Source organism: Myotis nattereri (genome assembly GCF_964212035.1).
Source record: "Myotis nattereri genome assembly, chromosome: X".
NCBI lineage: Eukaryota > Metazoa > Chordata > Mammalia > Chiroptera > Vespertilionidae > Myotis > Myotis nattereri.
The window spans coordinates 91,746,958-91,766,158 of NC_138078.1; the positions used below are offsets into that span (position 1 = coordinate 91,746,958).

The window sequence follows — 19,201 nt, forward strand, 5'->3', positions numbered from 1 at the left end:
GGTAGGTGAGGCTAAGAGAAGGCGAAAAAGAATAAAAAGTAACATTAAAAAGGAAGAATCAAGGGATTGAATGTCTCTGAAGTTAAAGAGCAAGAATAACTAGTTGGAGTTGGTGTGAGAAAACTAGAAGAATAGGAGGTCATAACAAAGAAAGAATAATAGATTTTGGTTGTGGTTCAGTTCAGGTTATGGTAAAGTTTAATGTGTGGCTGTGAGTAGGTAACTAAGGTAGAGTGAAGGTGAAAATTACTTGGTTTGAGGTCAAGGAACTGTGAAGCTAAAGTATTAGGTTGACCATCTTCATGGACACTGACATGACTGAGGTGTTGATGGCAGGACTTGAGGCAGAGGGTGCTAAGGTTCTCAATGAATGTAGATTAGTTTCCAGGAGGTAGATAGGAGAGATACAGAAAAATAATAAGTAAAGGTAGTGTACAACAAAAGAGAAAGGTTTTTTATGTAAGAAAGGTGGAGTAATAGTTTGGAAATAGTGTTGAAGATAGATAGCTTTTGAGTTGGGTTAAAAAAAACAAAGAGTAATCAAATTCATGAGAAAAACTGACTACAGCAAAGTGAAATCTGAAATATAGGGTCTTTGATCTTAGCCTAACAAATTCAGCTAATGTTACTGCTAATGAGGTTCTGTAGCTCAGCAAACATTTGTAAATATTCTAAAGCTAGGCAATTTTTTCCCCCCTGTGGTACCTGATTAAATAGAACATCCATTTGTTTTCGTTCTTTTTTTTTTTTTGTATGTGCCTCAGGCATGAAACAGCTCTGGCCACCAACACAGGCATCAAGCTAGGATGAACTAAGGACTGTACATCTGCTTTGCCCCTGATTGATATAAGGGCAACAACACCGATCAGGTGTCTCCTTGTCCATTACCAGGGGGTCATTTGTTTTCTTTATATCTTTTTAAAGCTCCCTTTTTAAAGGGAGATTTATTTCTGATTTCATATTTACATTCTAAAAGAAGGGGTTTACATTCTGTTCCCATTATTAGCAGTGAGGAGCTGGGGCCATGTTACCTCCAAGTGTTGAAGTGGAATAGGGAAATGTATTTAAAGGAAATAGTACCTTGGCTGGGAGGAGAGGGAGAGCCAAGATTTGATGAGTGTAAGAAGACAGAGAAAGCATATTTTGAAGGTATAGGTTTAGATTACCATGGAATAGAGCAGGGGTCCTCAAACTATGGCCCGCAGGCCACATGAAAATACAAATATTGTATTTGTTCCGGTTTTGTTTTTTTACTTCAAAATAAGATATGTGCAGTGTGCATAGGAATTTGTTCAGTTTTTTTTTTAAACTATAGTCCGGCCCTCCAATGGTCTGAGGGACAGTGAACTGGCCCCCTGTTTAAAAAGTTTGAGGACCCCTGGAATAGAGGTTCTGGAAACTGCAGTTGAAAGATTTGGGAAGGAAGGTGTCAATGAAAGGGCAAAAGAAGCACAGAGAAGTATAGAGTACAAGAAAAGATAGTTGACTACTAAAGGGGCTTTTATTTATACCTGAAAGTAAGGTGTCAATTTCTTCTTTTTAAGGTGTCAATTTCTTACTGAAAGTTTCAAACTTGTAGAGAATTTTTTTTTTAATATATTTTATTGATTTTTTAACAGAGAGGAAGGGAGAGGGATAGAGAGTTACAAACATCGATGAGAAAGAAACATCGATCAGCTGCCTCCTGCACACTCCCCACTGGGGATGTGCCCACAACCAAGGTACATGCCCTTGACCAGAATCGAACCTGGGACCCTTGACTCTGCAGGCTGACGCTCTATCCACTGAGCCAAACCGGCCAGGGCTGTAGAGAATTTTTTTAAAATATATTTTGATTTTTTACAGAGAGGAAGGGAGAAGGATAGAGAGTTAGAAACATCGATGAGAGAGAAACATCGATCAGCTGCCTCCTGCACACTCTCCACTGGGGATGTGCCCGCAACCAAGGTACATGCCCTTGACCGGAATCAAACCTGGGACCCTTGAGTCCGAAGGCCAACGCTCTATCCACTGAGCCAAACCGGTCAGGGTGAACTTGTAGAGAATTTTTGTAAAAGTTTATTTGAGCCAAACTAATGACAAGATCTCAAATGCTGCAGAGAATAACAGTTTTGCAGTTTCTTTTATGCATTGGAATTCAGGAAGGTTATATGAAAACTAGAAGCCCAGTGCATGAATTCGTGCACATTGAAAAGAAGTATTTTAGAGGCCAGGGAGGGACTGCAGGAGGTTGGCTCTAGGGCGTGTCCAGTCCATCACACCCAGTCCCCATCGCGGCTGATCAGGGCCAGCTGGCTGGGGAAGGACCACAGGAGGGCTCCACGGCATGTCTGGCCCATCTCTCCCAGTTCCAATCAGCCAGACCCCAGCAGCAAGCTAACCTACTGGTCAGAGCATCTGCCCCCTGGTTGTCAGTGCGCATCATAGTGACTGGTTGAGTAGTTGACCAAACGGTCGAACACTTAGCATATTAGGCTTTTATATTTATAGATGGGAGAAAGCAAGACAGGATTGTACCTCAGGATAGTTGACAAGATTATGAGCTCCCTTAAAGGTGGTCTGGAAAGATTACTTTTGGCATTTCAAAGGAGTAACATAGATGCACAAGAATAATGGACAGTACTTGCTGAGAAACCTTTTTTTTCCTATTGCTTAAAGTATTACAAAAAGTATTACATATGTCTCCTTCCCCCCCCCCCCCCCCGCCCTTGACAATCCCCTGGCCTACCCTACCCCCAAGTGTCTAATGTCCATTGGTTATGCTTATATGCATGCATACAAGTCCTTTGGTTGATCTCTTACCCACGCCCCTCCTGCCCTCCCACCCTCCCCAGCCTTCCTGCTGTAGTTTGACAGTCTGTTCGAGGCAGCTCTGCCTCTGTATCTATTTTTGTTCATCAGTTTATGTTGTTCATTATATTCCACAAATGAGTGAGATCATGTGATATTTATCTTTCTCTGACTGGCTTATATCACTTAGCATAATGCTCTCCAGCTCCATCCATGGTGTTGCAAATGGTAAGAGTTCCTTCCTTTTTAGAGCAGCATAGTATTCCATCGTGTAGATGTACCACAGTTTTCTAATCCATTCATCTACAGATGGGCACTTAGGCTGTTTCCAGATCTTAGCTATGGTGAATTGTGCTGCTATGAACATAGGGTTGCATATATCCTTTCTGACTGGTGTTTCTGTTCTTTTGGTATATATTCCAAGAAGTGGGATCACAGGGTCAAATGGGAGTTCCATTTGTAGTTTTTTGAGGAAACTCCATACTGTCTTCCATAGTGGCTGCACCAGTCTGCATTCCCACCAGCAGTGCACAAGTGTTCCTTTTTCTCCACATCCTCTCCAGCACTTGTCGTTTGTTGATTTGTTGATGATAGCCAGTCTGACAGGTGTGAGATGGTACCTCATTGTTGTTTTGATTTGCATCTCTCGGATGATTAGTGACTTTGAGCATGTTTTCATATGTCTCTTGGCTTTCTGAATGTCCTCTTTTGAAAGGTGTCTATTTAGATCCTTTACCCATTTTTTGATTGGATTGTTTATCTTCCTTTTGTTAAGTTGTATGAGTTCCCTATAAATTTTGGAGATTAGGCCCTTATCAGATATGACATTGGCAAATATGTTTTCCCACACAGTGGGTTTTCTCGTTGTTTTGTTGATGGTTTCTTTTGCTGTGCAGAAGCTTTTTATTTTGATGTAGTCCCATTTGTTTATTTTCTCTTTAGTTTCCAATGCCCTAGGAGCTGTATCGGTGAAGAAATTGCTTCGGCATATGTCTGAGATTTTGTTGCCTTTGGATTCTTCTAGTATTTGTATGGTTTCCCGTCGTATATTTAAGTCCTTTATCCATTTTGAGTTTATTTTTGTATATGGTGTAAGTTGGTGGTCTAGTTTCATTTTCTTTCATGTATCTGACCAATTTTCCCAACACCATTTATTGAAGAGAATATCTTGACTCCATTGTATGTTCTTGCCTCCTTTGTCAAATATTAATTGAGTGTATTGGTTGGGGCTGATTTCTGGGCTCTCTATTCTATTCCATTGATCTATATGTCTGTTCTTGTGCCAGTACCAGGCAGTTTTGAGAACAGTGGCTTTGTAATACAGCTTGATATCTGGTATTGAGATCCCACCTACTTTGTTCTTTCTCAGGATCGCTGCAGCTATTTGGGGTCGTTTTTTGTTCCAGATGAATTTTTGGAGAGCACGTTCTAGGTCTGTGAAATATGCCATTGGTATTTTAATGGGAAGTGCGTTGAATTTATAGATTGCTTTGGGCAGTATGGACATTTTAATGATGTTGATTCTACCAATCCAAGAACATGGTATGTTCTTCCATCTCTTTATGTATTCCTCTATCTCTTTTTTCAACGTCCTGTACTTTTCTGAGTAGAGGACTTTTACCTCTTTAGTTAAGTTTATTCCTAGGTAGCTTAATTTTTTTGGTGCGATGGTAAATGGGATTGCTTATTTAGTCTCTCTTTCTGCACATTCACTATTGGTGTATAGAAATGCCATAGATTTCTTGGCGTTAATTTTGTATCCTGCTACATTGCCGAATTCTTTTATTAAGTCTAATAGTCTATTGATGGAGTCTTTAGGGTTTTTTAAGTATAATATCATGTCATCTGCAAATGAGGACAGTTTTACTTCCTCTTTTCCAATTTGGATGCCTTTTATTTCTTCTTCTTGTCTAATTGCAATGGCTAATACTTCCAGTACTATGTCGAACAGGAGTGGTGAGAGTGGGCATCCCTGTCTTGTTCCTGTTCTTAGGGGAAATGGTGTTAGTTTTTGTCCATTGAGTATGATGTTGGCTGTGGGCCTGTCATATATGGCTTTTATTATGTTGAGGTATGATCCTTCTACTCCCACCTTGCTGAGAGCTTTTATCAAAAATGGGTGTTGAATTTTGTCAAATGCTTTTTCTGCATTAATTGATATGACTATGTGGTTTTTTTCTTTCAATTTGTTTATGTGATGTATCACGTTTATTGATTTGCGGATATTGTACCATCCTTGCATCCCTGGGAAAAATCCTACTTGGTCGTGGTGTATGATCTTTCTGATGTACTGCTGGATCCGATTTGCTAAGATTGTGTTGAGGATTTTGGCATCTATGTTCATGAGGGATATTGGCCTGTAATTCTCTTTCATTGTGTTGTCTTTACCTGGTTTTGATATTAGGGTGATGCTGGCTTCGTAGAATGAGCTTGGAAGTGTTGGTTCCTCTTGGATTTTTTGTAGTAGTCTGAGGAGGATAGGTTTTAGTTCTTCCTTGAATGTTTGGTAAAACTCCCCTGTGAAGCCGTCTGGTCCTGAGCTTTTGTTTGATGGAAGCTTTTTGATGACTGTTTCAATTTCTTCCATAGTTATTGAGATTTTTAGATTCTTCCTGATTAAGTTTGGGAATGTTGTATTTTTCTAGGAATTTGTCCATTTCCTCCAGGTTGTCTAGTTTGTTGGAGTAGAGTTGTCCATAGTATTTTTTAACAATCATTTGTATTTCTGTGGGATCTGTTGTTATTTCGCCTCTATCATTTCTGATTTTGTTGATTTGGGTCCTTTCACTTTGCTTCTTGGTGAGCCTGGCTAGAGGTTTGTCAATCTTGTTTATCCTTTCAAAGAACCAGCTCTTTGTTTCATTGATTTTCTTTATTGTTTTTTTGGTCTCTATGTCATTTATTTCTGCTCTAATCTTTATTATCTCCTTCCTTCTGCTCACTCTGGAGTTTTCTTGTTCCTCTCTTTCTAATTCATTGAGCTGTAGATTTAGATGATTTACTACCATTTTTTCTTGTTTGTTGAGATAGGCCTGTAGAGCTATAAACTTCCCTCTCAGGACTGCTTTCATTGCGTCCTAAAGGTTTTGGATTGTTGTGTTTTCATTGTCATTTCATTAGTTTCCAGGATGTTTTTAATTTCTTTGATCTCATTGGTAACCCAATCAATATTTAATAACGTGCTATTCAGCTTCCAAGTGTTTGAGTATTTTGTGTTGTTTTTATTGTAGTTTTTTTCTAATATTATGGCCTTGTGGTCTGAGAAGATGCTTGGTATGATTTCAATCTTCTTGAATTTGGGGAGACTTTGTTTGTGATCCAATATGTGGTCTATTTTTGAAGATGTCCTATGAGCACTTGAGAAGAATGTATATTTTGTGGCTTTGGGGTGAAGTGTTCTGAAGATGTCAATTAAGTCCATCTGATCTAGTGAGTCATTTAGGATTGATGTTTCTTTGCTGAGTTTTTGTCTAGCGTATTTATCCAGTGATGTCAGTGGTGTATTAAAGTCCCCTACTATGAATGTATTGTTGTTGATCTCTCCCCTGCTATCTTACAGGAGTTTTCTTATGTATGTGGGTGCTCCTGCATTGGGTGCATATGTATTTATCAGGGTTATATCCTCTTTTTGTATTGATCCCATTAGTATTATGAAGTGGCCTTTCTTATCTCTTGTTATGGCCTTCACTTTGAGGTCTATTTTGTCTGATATAAATATTGCTACCCCAGCTTTCTTTTCCTTTCCATTTGCCTGAAAGATATTTTTCCATCCCTTCAATTTCAGTCTGTGTGAGTCCCTTCTAATGAGGTGGGTCTCTTGTAGACAGCAAATATATGGATCATGTTTTTTTATCCATTCAGTCACTCGATGTCTTTTGATTGGACCATTTAGTCCATTTACGTTTAAAGTTATTATTGAAAGGTACTTGTTTGTAGCCATTTCTTTTTTTTGTGTGGCTGTTTTCTTTCTGGGCTTTTTAGTTCTTCCTTTTACACCAGTCCCTTTAGCATTTCTTGCATTGTTGGCTTGGTGGTGATAAACTCCCTTAGCCTTTTTTTGTCTGTGAAGCTTCTTATTTCCCCTTCAATTTTGAATGATAGCCTTGCTGGATAGAGTATTCTTGGATTCAGTCCTTTGCTTTGCATCACTTTGTAAATTTCCGTCCATTCTTTTCTGGCCTGATGTGTTTCTGTTGAGAAATCATTTGATAATCTGATGGAGGATCCTTTGTAGGTAACTCTCTGTTTCTCTCTTGCAGCCTTTAAGATTCTGTCTTTGTCTTGTACATTTGCCATCGTTATTATGACGTGTCTTGGTGTGGGTCTTTTGGGGTTCATCTTGCCTGGGACTCTCTGTACTTGTGTAACTTTTTTCTTCCCCATATCAGGGAAGTTTTCTGACATTATTTCTTCAAATAGATTTTCTAATCCTTGCTGCTCTTCTTGTCCTTCTTGCAGCCCTATTATGCGTATGTTACTTCGTTTCATGTTGTCCTGAAGCTCCCTTAGGCTCTCCTCCTGCTTTTTAATTCTTTTCTCCAGTTGCTGTTCAGATTGAGCTTGTTTCTCTGCCTTATCTTCTAGTTCACTAATTCGGTCCTCTGCTTCTTGTAGTCTGCTGTTGAAACTTTCCGTGGTGTTTTTGATTGTAGCTATATCACTTTTCATTTCTTCCTGATTCTTCCATAGGTTGTTGATTTTCTCATCCATCCAGTGAATGAATTGTACAACCATTATTCTGAATTCTTTTTCTGTCATGTTGCATGCTTCAATTCATTAGTGTCCTTTCTTGGCGACTCTTCATTATCTTTCCTCTGGGTGTTGTTTCGTCTCTTCATTCTGATTATCTCCGGATGGTTCAAACGTCGAGTTGCGTGGGCCTGGGCCGTGTGCAGTGGGAGCCTCCCACCACCCTAGTGTCACTGAAGAGCTCTGACACTAAGATGTGTGGTTGTTGTGGGTTGGTGGGAACCAGGCTCGCTCAGAGTCAGTGTTGGCAGCGCTCAATGTGGCCTCGTAGGTGCCCTTAGAATCAGGGACCCTGCCTACACCGTGCTGAAACAGAGACCCCCCTGAAGCGTGTTGAAAACCAGAGCCCTCTAGCGTGCGCCAGGAGTCAGAGTTCCCCAAGAATCCAGTATTAGAGTCTCTGTTGTTTCGCGGGACCTTGCCTTGAGAATCAGGGTCCCTGTGTGCCCTTGCACCAGGAATTGGAGTCACTGACTCTTAGTATGAATGCACAGGGAATCAGGATCTCAGGCACAGGTGATTAGAAACACAGTCAAGTCACTGGTGCTTGGTGCTGCCTCCTGCCCAGAGAATTGGGGTCCCTTGGCCTGTGATACGCAGGACAAATTCCTGGTGTTCGCGAGATTGCTCCCAGCCCAGGACTCCTGAACCTGGCCCTACGTGGGATCAGTTCCAAGGTGCTCGCGCACTTCCAGGCTAAAGTTTCTGGAGCTCTGAGGCCCCGGCAAGGGGTGGGTCTATCACTTAGTTACTCTGGCGCTGCCTGCAAGCCTGTGGGAAGGGGGGATGGGCTCTGTTACTCACGGATCTGCCTCGGGGATTTCTGAACTTTTGGTGTCCGCAGATCTGTAGCTGTGGTCACAGGTCTCTGTCCCCAGTGGCTGCAGGGTCCTGGTATGCATCTGAGATCAGACTGGGTGGTGCTGAGGCCAGGATCGTACTCTCAAGCAGCTCTGATTCCCAAGATGGCGTGTTTGCTGTGCCTGTGCTGGCCGCCCAGGAGTGTCCGTGCAGGGAGCGGGACTCCGCCGCCTAAGACTGTCTGGTTTAGCAGCCCCTTAGAAGACCTGCAGAATCTAACTGTCCCTAGCTCATACACACACACCACACACGTCCACACACTCCTTTCACACTTCCTTGCGCTCTCACACTCTCTTCCTCCCTACCTTCCTGCTGGTTGCCATTTTGGAAGCCCCGAGAAACCTTTTTTTAAAAAAATTTGATATTTAGAGAGAAAAAGAGAGAGGAACATCGACATGAGAGTGAAACATTGTTCTGCTACCTTCTACATGCCTCCTATGGGGACCGAGCCCACAACGCAGGCTTGTACCTAGACCTGGAATCCAACCAGCAACCTTTTAGTGCATGGAATGATACCCAACCAACTGAGCCACACCAGCCAGGCCTGGTTAAAAACCTCTTACTAATGAAGTTATAGGCCTGGGGTGTGACTGTCCATTATGACCTGCCCAGTTAGGAATTTATGATCAGATCACCATGTGAGGTTACTTCAGTCACTGAACTTACACATACCCCTTTTTCATTCACATCCTGAAAAATATTAATTGAACTGTTTCTGTGAGGTAACAGTGAGGACCCTATCATTAGAGTTGTTCAGATAGTATCTAAGCCATTATTTATTAAGAATGTTTAAGAAAGCTTTACTGGCCCTGGCTGGTGTTTTTCAGTGGTTAGAGCATCTGCCATCACACCGAATAGTCATAGGTTCGATTCCGAGTCAAGGACACATACCTGGGTTGCAGGTTCAACCCCAGCCCCAGTCAGGGCCATGCTGGAGGCACCAATGGATGTATCTCTCTCATATTCATGTTTTTCTCTTTTTCTCTCTCTCCCCTCCCTCCCTTCTACTCTCTCTAAAAAATCAGTGGGAAAAATATCCTCAAGTAAAGATTAGCAAAAGAAAAAAAGAAAAGCTTTCCTGTATTTGGTTTTGGGGTGATATGGATTGCTTTCAAATTTATAGATAATATGAATCATTCTCATAGATGCCCTAAGCACACTTCTGTCAAATTTATTTGTGTATGTCAATGAGGCCCTGGAAAAATCAAGGAAAGGCCTGAGAAAAGAAAAACTGGAATTGTTTGTTTTCCACTGTCACAGAAGACAAGATAAATTTTATCACCATGAACAAGGAGTAAATTGTAGGTCTAGACCAGTGGTCGGCAAACTGCGGCTCAGCAAACCACGGCTCGTGAGCCCCATGCGGCTCTTTGTCCCCTTGAGTGTGGCTCTTCCACAAAATACCAGCTCTTCCACAAAATACCGATGTCTGCGCATGGGCCACGAAGTTTCAGTCGCACTGTATGTTCGCGCCCGCACGTGGTATTTTGTGGAAGAGCCACACTCAAGGGGCCAAAGAGCCACATGTGGCTTGTGAGCCGCAGTTTGCCGACCACGGGTCTAGACAGAAGGTGAAAAGGGTGGGAAACTATAGCAACCTCAAAGGATCTGAAGTGAGACCATAGTGGTGGGTGATGTTGTATTTGATGATGTAATATATGTTGTAAATGAATGTAATTTAGAGAAACAAGGGTTTGTTCCTGGGCTGATAAGCTGGGATCAGTCCAGTAGAGAAAATGGCAAAATAAACTTGTACTTGCACTCATCTGTCTCCTGGAGACTGATCAGGTTGGAGCGGCAACAATTGGATTCTGAATTGGATGCAGTCATCTTCATGGTCCCTTCCACTTCTAAGTCTGTGGTTTAGATGGTTAGTTTTCAACACTATGGTATGTCTGAATGTTTTTACAAATGATTTTTTATTTTGCTCCCTCAGTGTAGTGTTCTTGAGAACCTGAAAGAGCTACTGCAGAATTGGCTGTTGTGGCTTTCTACGGACATCCACCTGAAAACTGTGATGGACAGTTCTCTGTGAGTTATCTTACAACCCTTAACAAGAGATGTATCTGTATAAAAATATTTGCATATGGAGTTTTAATAGTGTGGCATGAGACTGAATTGTTTTTTGTAAATGTTTAGTCATAATTTTCTGAAATATATATATGTATGTGTATAATATATGTATATGTATGTGTATACATACATACACACACACACACTCACACTCTAGAGGCTTGGTGCACGAAACTCATGCACAGGTAGGGTCCCTAGGTCTGGCCGGCCATCAGGGCCTATTGGGGCCTTCTGGCTGCTGGCTGGGGCCTTCCTTCCCTGGCTGCCAGCTGCTGACCAGGGCCTTCCTTTGCTCCGCACTGCCCCCTGGTGATCAGTGCATATCATAGCAAGCTATTGAACTCCTGGTCTGCTGGCTGAACTCCTGAGGGGACACTTTGCATATTAGCCTTTTATATATATAATATATATACTAGAGGCCCAGTGCATGAATTCATGCACCACTGGGGTCCCTTGGCCTGGCCTGTGGGATTGGTTCGAAATCGGCTCTCCAACATCCCCCAAGGGGTTCCGGATGGCGAGAGAGTGCAGGCCAGGCTGAGGGACCCCCACCGTTACACGATTAGGGCCCGGGAGGGATACTGGAGGTTGGCCAGCCAGGGAGGGACCGAGGGAGGGCCTGTCTCGCTCAGTCCTGATTGGTCGGACCCCAGCAGCAAGCTAACCTACCAGTCGGAGCATCTGCTCCCTGGTGGTCAGTGCTCGTCATAGGGACTGGTCAACTGTCTGCCCCCTGGTGGCCAGTGCACATCATAGCAAGCAGTTGAGCGGCCTTAGCATATCATTAGCATATTACACTTTGATTGGTTGAACGGCTGACTGGACTGGACACTGAGCGTATTAGGTTTTTACTATATAGGAGATATCTACACTAATAAAAGAGAAACATGCAAATTGGTGTCACTCCGCTACGCCAGCCAGCCAGTCAGAGTGACTATGCAAATCAACCCAACAAAGATGGAGGTTTATTTGCATATGCAGGCATGGAGCAAAGACTGAAGGCTCTGGCTGGAGTGAAGACTGAAGACTGAAGAGGCTTGGCTTCTCCGCTGTGGCTGGACCAAAGGCCTGGGTCCCGGGTGCCGGAGGAAAATCGGTGCCAGCAGCCAGGGGAAGGAAGGCCTATTGCGTGAATCTTCATGCAACGGGCTTCTTATATATATATTTACTTTTCACTCTTCTTTCTTCCCCACAATCCTGTGAGGAGGGTTAATTCTTCAAGTTCTAATATATAAATCAGAAAGTAAATCCTAAGCATCTAAGTGACTTTCAAGAATTAATATAGCAAAACATTGTGGAGCTGACATTAAAACTTGCAACTTTGGCTTTAATTCAGTTTAGCTCGCTTTGTAAAATGTATTCTTTTTTTTTTTTTTTTTAATATATTTTATTGATTTTTTACAGAGAGGAAGGGAGAGAGATAGAGAGTTAGAAACATCGATGAAAGAGAAACATCGATCAGCTGCCTCCTGCACATCTCCTACTGGGGATGTGCCCGCAACCCAGGTACATGCCCTTGACCGGAATCGAACCTGGGACCTTTCAGTCCACAGGCCGATGCTCTATCCACTGAGCCAAACCGGTTTCGGCGTAAAATGTATTCTTATATATAAGAAGTCAATTTTGATGCTGGCTAGGAAAATCTGTAATTATGTTGTACAGTTTTGTTTTTTGTTTCTCTGATGTATTTTGGTTATAGATATGAATTTCCATTATGATGGTCATTGTTAACAATGTGTGCTTTACCCTTAAAGTGAAAGTAAAAGGCTGAATTTCAAGGAATTGCCTAATTAGGTTGTTACAACTCTACCTACAACCTTTGGCGTCTCCTATGTTCTGTTACCTTCCACATTATTTTTAACATTGTTTTGAAAACTTTGTATTAAAGGAAATTACAAACATAAACAAAAGTAGAGAAACTAGCATGATGTTACCCCAAGTACACACCATCCAGCTTCAAGTTAATCAATACATAGTTAACGTTTTTCATCTATAACACCTCTCTTTCCTCCTCCATATTAAAGCAAAGCCCAGACATCATTTCAACTGTTGAAAAAATGATACTAGTATAACACCTAAATATTAATACAGTGGGGCCTTGACTTACGAGTGTCCCGACTAACGAGTTTTTTGAGATACGAGCCGTCTCTCAGCCGATTTTTTGCTTTGATTTGCGAGCTAAAATTCGGGTTACGAGCCAGCTTCAGATACCCCACCGCTAGTTGGTGCAGCGAACGTCACAGTGAACGACACAACATCAGCCCAGCATCACGTGTCTCACTCGTTCACTTTTTGATTTGACATACGAGTAATTTGAGTTACGAGCTCCATCAGGGAACGAATTAAACTCGTAAGTCAAGGCCCCACTGTAATTCTTAATATTTTAAAATATCTAATCAGTGTTCAAATTCCCTATATTATCAGTCACATTCTTTATCAGATCAGGGTCCCTCAGCTTCAGTTGCAAATAGCTGGTGATTAGCTTAATTAAAAGATAGCCCAGACCTATTTTTTTGTATGTCCCTATTCTTATAGTGATCTCCCATTCTGATAGTAGAATAAAAAAGAGAAGCTTCTTGGCAGTAGCTTGGGGAAATTGTTTTTAATTCTTCATATTTATTACTGCAATGCTTCCATATATCATGTATCACTTTTGGAAGGAAATAGAGCATTTGTGGGTAGTAAAGCTGTGCTTCTCAAAGTGTGATCCCTGGAACAGCACCATCAGCATCACTTGGAAACTTGTTAGAGATTCAAATTCTCAGGCTCTACCCTAGACCTGCTAACATAAACCCTGGAGGGAGGATCCAGTAGTCTGTGTGTTTAACAAATGCTTCTAGCAATTTTGGTGCAAGCTAAAGTTTGAGAACCACTATCATTAAGAAATTTCATTTAAATGCTTAACCTTTTTGAACACCTCAATTCTATTAAGAATAGTATGTTTGCATCTATAATCTTTGGCCAACTTGCAGGGTAAGTCTTAGGCATGCTCATCTCGGTACTTTACAGTTTCTATATTTTCTTTCCCCAATACTAGGATCCTTTTAAAATTAGTGTCGTACATTTTGGGAAGGCATTTAAAAAGGAGCTCTGCTTTCTAAAATTCTTAAAACAAGTAAGTGGACATAAATGTAGATTATGCCCAGCTGGCGTGGCTCAGTGATTGAGTGTCAACCTATAAACCAGGAGATCACTGGTTTGATTTCCAGTCAGGGCACTTGCCAGGTTGTGGTCTTGACCCCTAGAAGGGGGCGTGTAGGAGGCAGCCGATCAACGATTCTCATTGATGTTTCTTTTTCTCTATACCTCTCCTTTCCTCTTTGAAATCAATAAAAATATATATTTTAAAAAACAATAAAAATATATATTTTAAAAAATGTAGATACCTTTGCTAGTTGTAATACTACTTGTCATTATATAATATAGCTCTTATAAGTTTTCAGTAATTCCTGCTATTTGGGGGGTAAGGGTATAATGCCATGTCTCCATCATATGACCATATGCCATATGACTATCAAAAAGGGAGTAAATTGTAGTTGTGAATCACGAGGAACAAAAGGTAGGAAAACATTCTCAGCAATGTTCTCCAGGGGGGGCATTGTTGGTTGGCACAGTGACTGGAAAGAGGGTGTTCCCATCATTAGTACATAGGAGCCAGGGATATTAAACAAGCTGCAGTGGGTGGGGAGTAGGATATAGTCCCTAACATCAAATTGTTTCATCTGAAATGCCAGCAGTGTCCTGTGGAGATACACTTTGAAGGATGCTTTTCTAAGCAATCTCCATTGTTCAAATTTATTTCACCTGCATTTACCAAGTGCTGCCAAAAATCATAGTTAAAATAGTTTTCCAAATGGCTGACTGACTATATGGATGCCCGCTTATTTGTTGTTTTTCCCCCCAATCACAATGTTTCCCCTCTATGTCCTATTCCACCTCCATCTTTTTCCTCCTTCCCCTTCCCTGGCAATCACCACACTGTTGCCCATGTCCATGAATTCTCTGTTTTTCCTTTTTTGCTCAAACCCTGCACCCCACCCCACCAATACCACCCTCCCCACCAGACCTGTCTGCCTGCTCTCTATATATGAGTCTGTCTTTATTTTGCTCGGTAGTTCAGTTTGTTCATTAAATTCCACATATGAGTGAAATCATGTGGTACTTGTCTTTCTCTGACTGGCTTATTTCACGTAACATAATGTTTTCCAGGTCCATCTACGCTGTCACAAAGGGTAAAATTTTCTTCCTTTTTATGACAGAGTAATATTTCATTATGTAAATGTAACATAACTATTTTTATCCACGCATCTACTGATGGACACTTGAATTCCCGCTTATTTGGGTGGTCTCCTAATCTTTCCTTGCTTTCCTGGCAATGAACTATCATGATGGTGGGAAATGGTAGAGTCATTATCATCTCTCAAGTTCAAAGACTATATACTATTCCTTTTTCCATGTGTATAACCATTGTTGGCTACCTGGATCAGAGGGTAAAGCTATAAAATCACATTCCTAGATTTTTTCCTAATCTGCTCAACAGTAGATTGAAGGACAGAGGTAAGTAGATGGATGAATTGAACCAATTATACCCATGATTTAAAGAGATACAGTTCAATGATTTGGGAAGAATGTAAAATAGGCAAAAATGTTTTTTTACTAAAAGGATGAAAAAATGCCAAAAATTTTACTAATTCTGTTTTAGGAATGAATTAGATTCCAGTTAAAGTGAAATATTTTTTAATATATTTTATTGATTTTTTTACAGAGAGGAAGGGAGAGGAATAGAGAGTTAGAAACATTGATGGGAGAAAAACATTGATCAGCTGCCTCCTGTACACCTCCTAATGGGAATGTGCCCACAACCAAGGTGCATGCCCTTGACTGGAATTGAACCTGGGACCTTTCAGTCTGCAGGCTGAGGCTCTATCCACTGAGCCAAACCAGTTAGGGCTAAAGTGAAATATTTTTAACGGCATTTTAGCTCAGGAATTCAGACAAAACTGGGTTTTGATTTGTGTGCTTTGAAACTAATTTGCTGACTGCTGTGATCCCTGGACAATAGATATTAACTACTTTGGTTATTATCTAAAGTCTGTTTGGAACTTAATCCTTTATTTCTCTGATATTTACTAGTAGAGTGATTGCTGAGGCTATTATATGAATTGATCTTAATGGTTTCCTAGAGTGCTGTGTAGTTTTATGGTTAATCACTGTGGTTTTAAAAAAGTGAATTAAACATTAGAACACAGATCATTTTCTGAAATACCTAACAACTTTTGCTATATTTATTCAGCTTTAGCTTGGAAATTGTGAGGAATTTTACTAATATGTATCTGATTGTCATGTTTTCTTATTGCAGAGAGACAACTTTCAGTGGATCCATGCAGTCTGTGTTTGAACTAATTCACTATGTAGGGTGGCTGTCCACTAATGCATTGCGCTTGGAAAGCAACAGTACTTTCTTGCTGCACTTTGTTTTGGATTTCTATGAGAAGGTGGTACACATCCTATTTACCCTATTTAGACTTTTGTGATGGCTTTCTGCTTTAATCACCTGTTATTTCAATTTTATTTATAATCATTAAGTTGGACTATGACCTTGTTAGCATAGTTAAATAAGCTATGTATTTTAAAGTTAATGATTATATTCTCACATGAATAAGTGACTTTCATAAAACAAAATGGAAAAACAAATGCTTTTTTTGAAAATTCCAGGTACCACTTTATTAGACATTCTCCTGAATAATGCTGGCCTTAGACAGAAGTCTGTCTCTAGCATCACTTTTTGCTCATCCTTTATATGTCCCAACCCTTGGCAAAAATTGAAAGTACCTTCTTGTTTCTTCAGCTCTTTGCTCCCATCTTTCAACAGCTTTATTTCTCCCAGCACCTATGATTCTGGTGCTCTTGTATTGTTTATGTCACCTGGACAGAACTATTATTCAGGAAGTAGTCACTATTTGTTTTCCTGGCTTCTTCCCTTCCCCAACACCTAGCTGTCTTGTATTAAATTTGCTTAGAAGCATATTCCTTTTTTTTCTAGGTTGACAGCTAGCTAATATATGGATAAGTCAGTATTCATGGAACTTAAGGAGAAAGAAATGCTTCCTTTCTCACCAACTCTGAGATCTGTCCCTAGAAAAAGAGAAAGATTTTAATGATCTTCTGAATATAATCCTCTATGATAATGGTCAGTGTTTGGTGAGGTACATTTTTAAGTAGGCTTGAGGCTACCTATTCTATTGATGGATCAGGAACGCCCCAACTTGATGGTATATTATTGCTTATTCTCTACTGATGATTCTTTGGATGAACTTGGTTGAGGGTTCTGGGGGATAATCTATATACTAATGTTATATTCTCTCCAAAAGGTGTGTGACATATATATAAATTATAACCTTCCATTAGTGGTGTTGTTTCCTCCTGGGATCTTCTATCTTGCACTCCTCAGTCTGGATTCCAGTATCCTAAACCAGCTCTGTTACATTATGCACAGGTACGAGGCCTTTTTACTGTTTTATGAATTAGTAAATTATAATTTTATCTTCATTTTTCAATTATACAGTAAGTTATAATTTATTAATATACTATATAATAAATTTATTATATATAATTTGTAAAATATTTGTAAAATTATTATCCATTTTATGCCAGGGCCCATGAAATAGGAAACATGGCTTTCTATTGGAAATGACCTTGTGGTATGAGGCTATTTTAATTGTGTGTTTTATTTAAATGTTACTGTAAGGTATAGATTTTTAAAATTTATAGTAACATATTTTATGCAATGGTACTGCTGCACTCAGCATTGTTAATTCTTATTGCTGTGGCTTAGAGAAAAAGTAGTTATTTGCTGACAACTGGTTTAGGTCTACATAGTTTCTCTGGTGAAAAGAACATTTTTCTGGGAGGTTAGGGGATCTGTTGCCAGTTATATGAAACTGTAAGTGTTATTTCTGATCCCCTCTAATTCTTTCATTTATGGACTGAAATTTCTCTTTTTAGTCCTTAAGTGTAGACTCTTGGTATAACTTGCAGGACTATGCCAAGGTTAAAATGTTTAAAGACTAATTAGATAATATTTCTCAGGCTCAAAGGAAAAGATTACATTTTAAGTGTACCCTTTATCTATCTGCACCTTTTTTCCACATTAATAAAATAGGTTCTGTATTAGTAACTGACTGCTTTTGAGTCTCTATTTTTTTTTCCTCTCTTTTTTTTTATTTTTAATTTAGTGCTTAAAGTATTACAAAGGGTATTACATATGTGTCCATTTTATCCCCCCGCCCTAGACAGTCCCCTAGCCTCCCCTATCCCCCAATGTCTTATGTCCACTGGTTATGCTTATATGCATGCATACAAGTCCTTTAGTTGATCTCTTACCCCCCTACCTCCTGCCCCCCAACCCTCCCCGGCCTTCCTGCTGCAGTTTGACAATCTGTTTGAGGCAGCTCTGCCTCTGTATCTATTATTTGAGTCTCTATTTTTAATAGTGAAACATTAAAAGCATTTTCTTTATTTTTTCCTTTTTATTGAAGCATAATTTACATACAGTCAAAGTGCATATCTTAAATCTACAACTCAATATATGAGCCTCTGATTTTTATTCCTTGAGGAGAATGTACCATAAAGGATTTAAAACCTTAACTAGATAGCTGGATATTTGTGTATGCGCACATCTGCATATCTGAAATGTATACTTTTGCCCCACTGGTGTGGCACAGTGATTGAGCTTCGATCTACGAACCATGAGGCTCAATTCCTGGTCAGGGAACATGCCCAGGTTGTGGGCTCGATCCCCCAGTGCAGGGTGTGCTCAGGCAGCCAATCGATGATTCTCTGTCATAATTGGTGTCTCTCTCTCTCTCCCACTCTCTTCCTCTCTGAAATTAATAAAAATATATATTAAAAAAGATTTGTTTAAATGTGCAGTTGTATGTTTACATTTCAAAGACATTTAATGTTAAGCATTTCATTCCATTTGTTCATCCTTTTAGATACCGAAATAATTTGACAGCTGCAAAGAAAAATGAGTTGATACTAAAGGTATGGATGATAAACCTCTGTTAAGTCACCATTGTTTAAAAATTGAGTGTAGATATACTGGTATATGATCTGCTGGGAATAAGAAGGGAAGGGAGAATAGGTGATGATGACACTTTTTTTTTCTTTCCCAATAGAAAAAATCAGAGTTCATATTCAGCAGCAAGACCTATCAAGAATATAATCACTATTTGACAGCCATGGTTGGTTGCCTGTGGACATCCAAACCCTTCCAGAAAGGATCGTATTTTGATCCCGAAGTCTTTAAAATGATTGGAGTAGCAAAGTATAAAACCAGTTTAAATTTAGTCCATCACCCTGCTCTATTGAGTTATGCTATTTCCTTTTTGCTAAAGGTAAGGATAGTTAAAAGATTTTTAGATTTTATAGAGAATACCATAATGGTAGAAATAGAAAATGCCATATATTTATTGTGTCTGAATTGCAAAACATGTTTAATCATTCTTTTTTTGAGTACCAGCTACATTTTGGATATTGTGCTAAGCTCTGTAGATCAATTTGTTATACTATTGCCATCTTAACGATGTTATATCTTCTAATCTATGAACATATTATGTCTTTCCATTTATTTAGGTCCTCGTTAGTTTTTCTATAGTTTTCAATTTATGATTTACTTTTGGATTCCTAAGTATTTTATTTTTTTTAATATATTTTTTATTGATTA

At 39.8% G+C, this 19,201-nt stretch overlaps 1 protein-coding gene across 1 annotated transcript in view; it reads left to right on the plus strand.

The window, feature by feature from the left end:
- Positions 1 to 19,201, plus strand: part of CENPI (centromere protein I) — a 76,986-nt gene that overhangs the window by 47,861 nt on the left and 9,924 nt on the right. Inside the window, exons 15-19 of the mRNA XM_081115025.1 lie at positions 10,337 to 10,431; positions 15,833 to 15,968; positions 16,845 to 16,969; positions 18,471 to 18,519; positions 18,654 to 18,872. Of these exons, the coding sequence (XP_080971151.1) occupies positions 10,337 to 10,431; positions 15,833 to 15,968; positions 16,845 to 16,969; positions 18,471 to 18,519; positions 18,654 to 18,872 (624 nt within the window). The remainder of the gene's footprint in view (positions 1 to 10,336; positions 10,432 to 15,832; positions 15,969 to 16,844; positions 16,970 to 18,470; positions 18,520 to 18,653; positions 18,873 to 19,201) is intronic.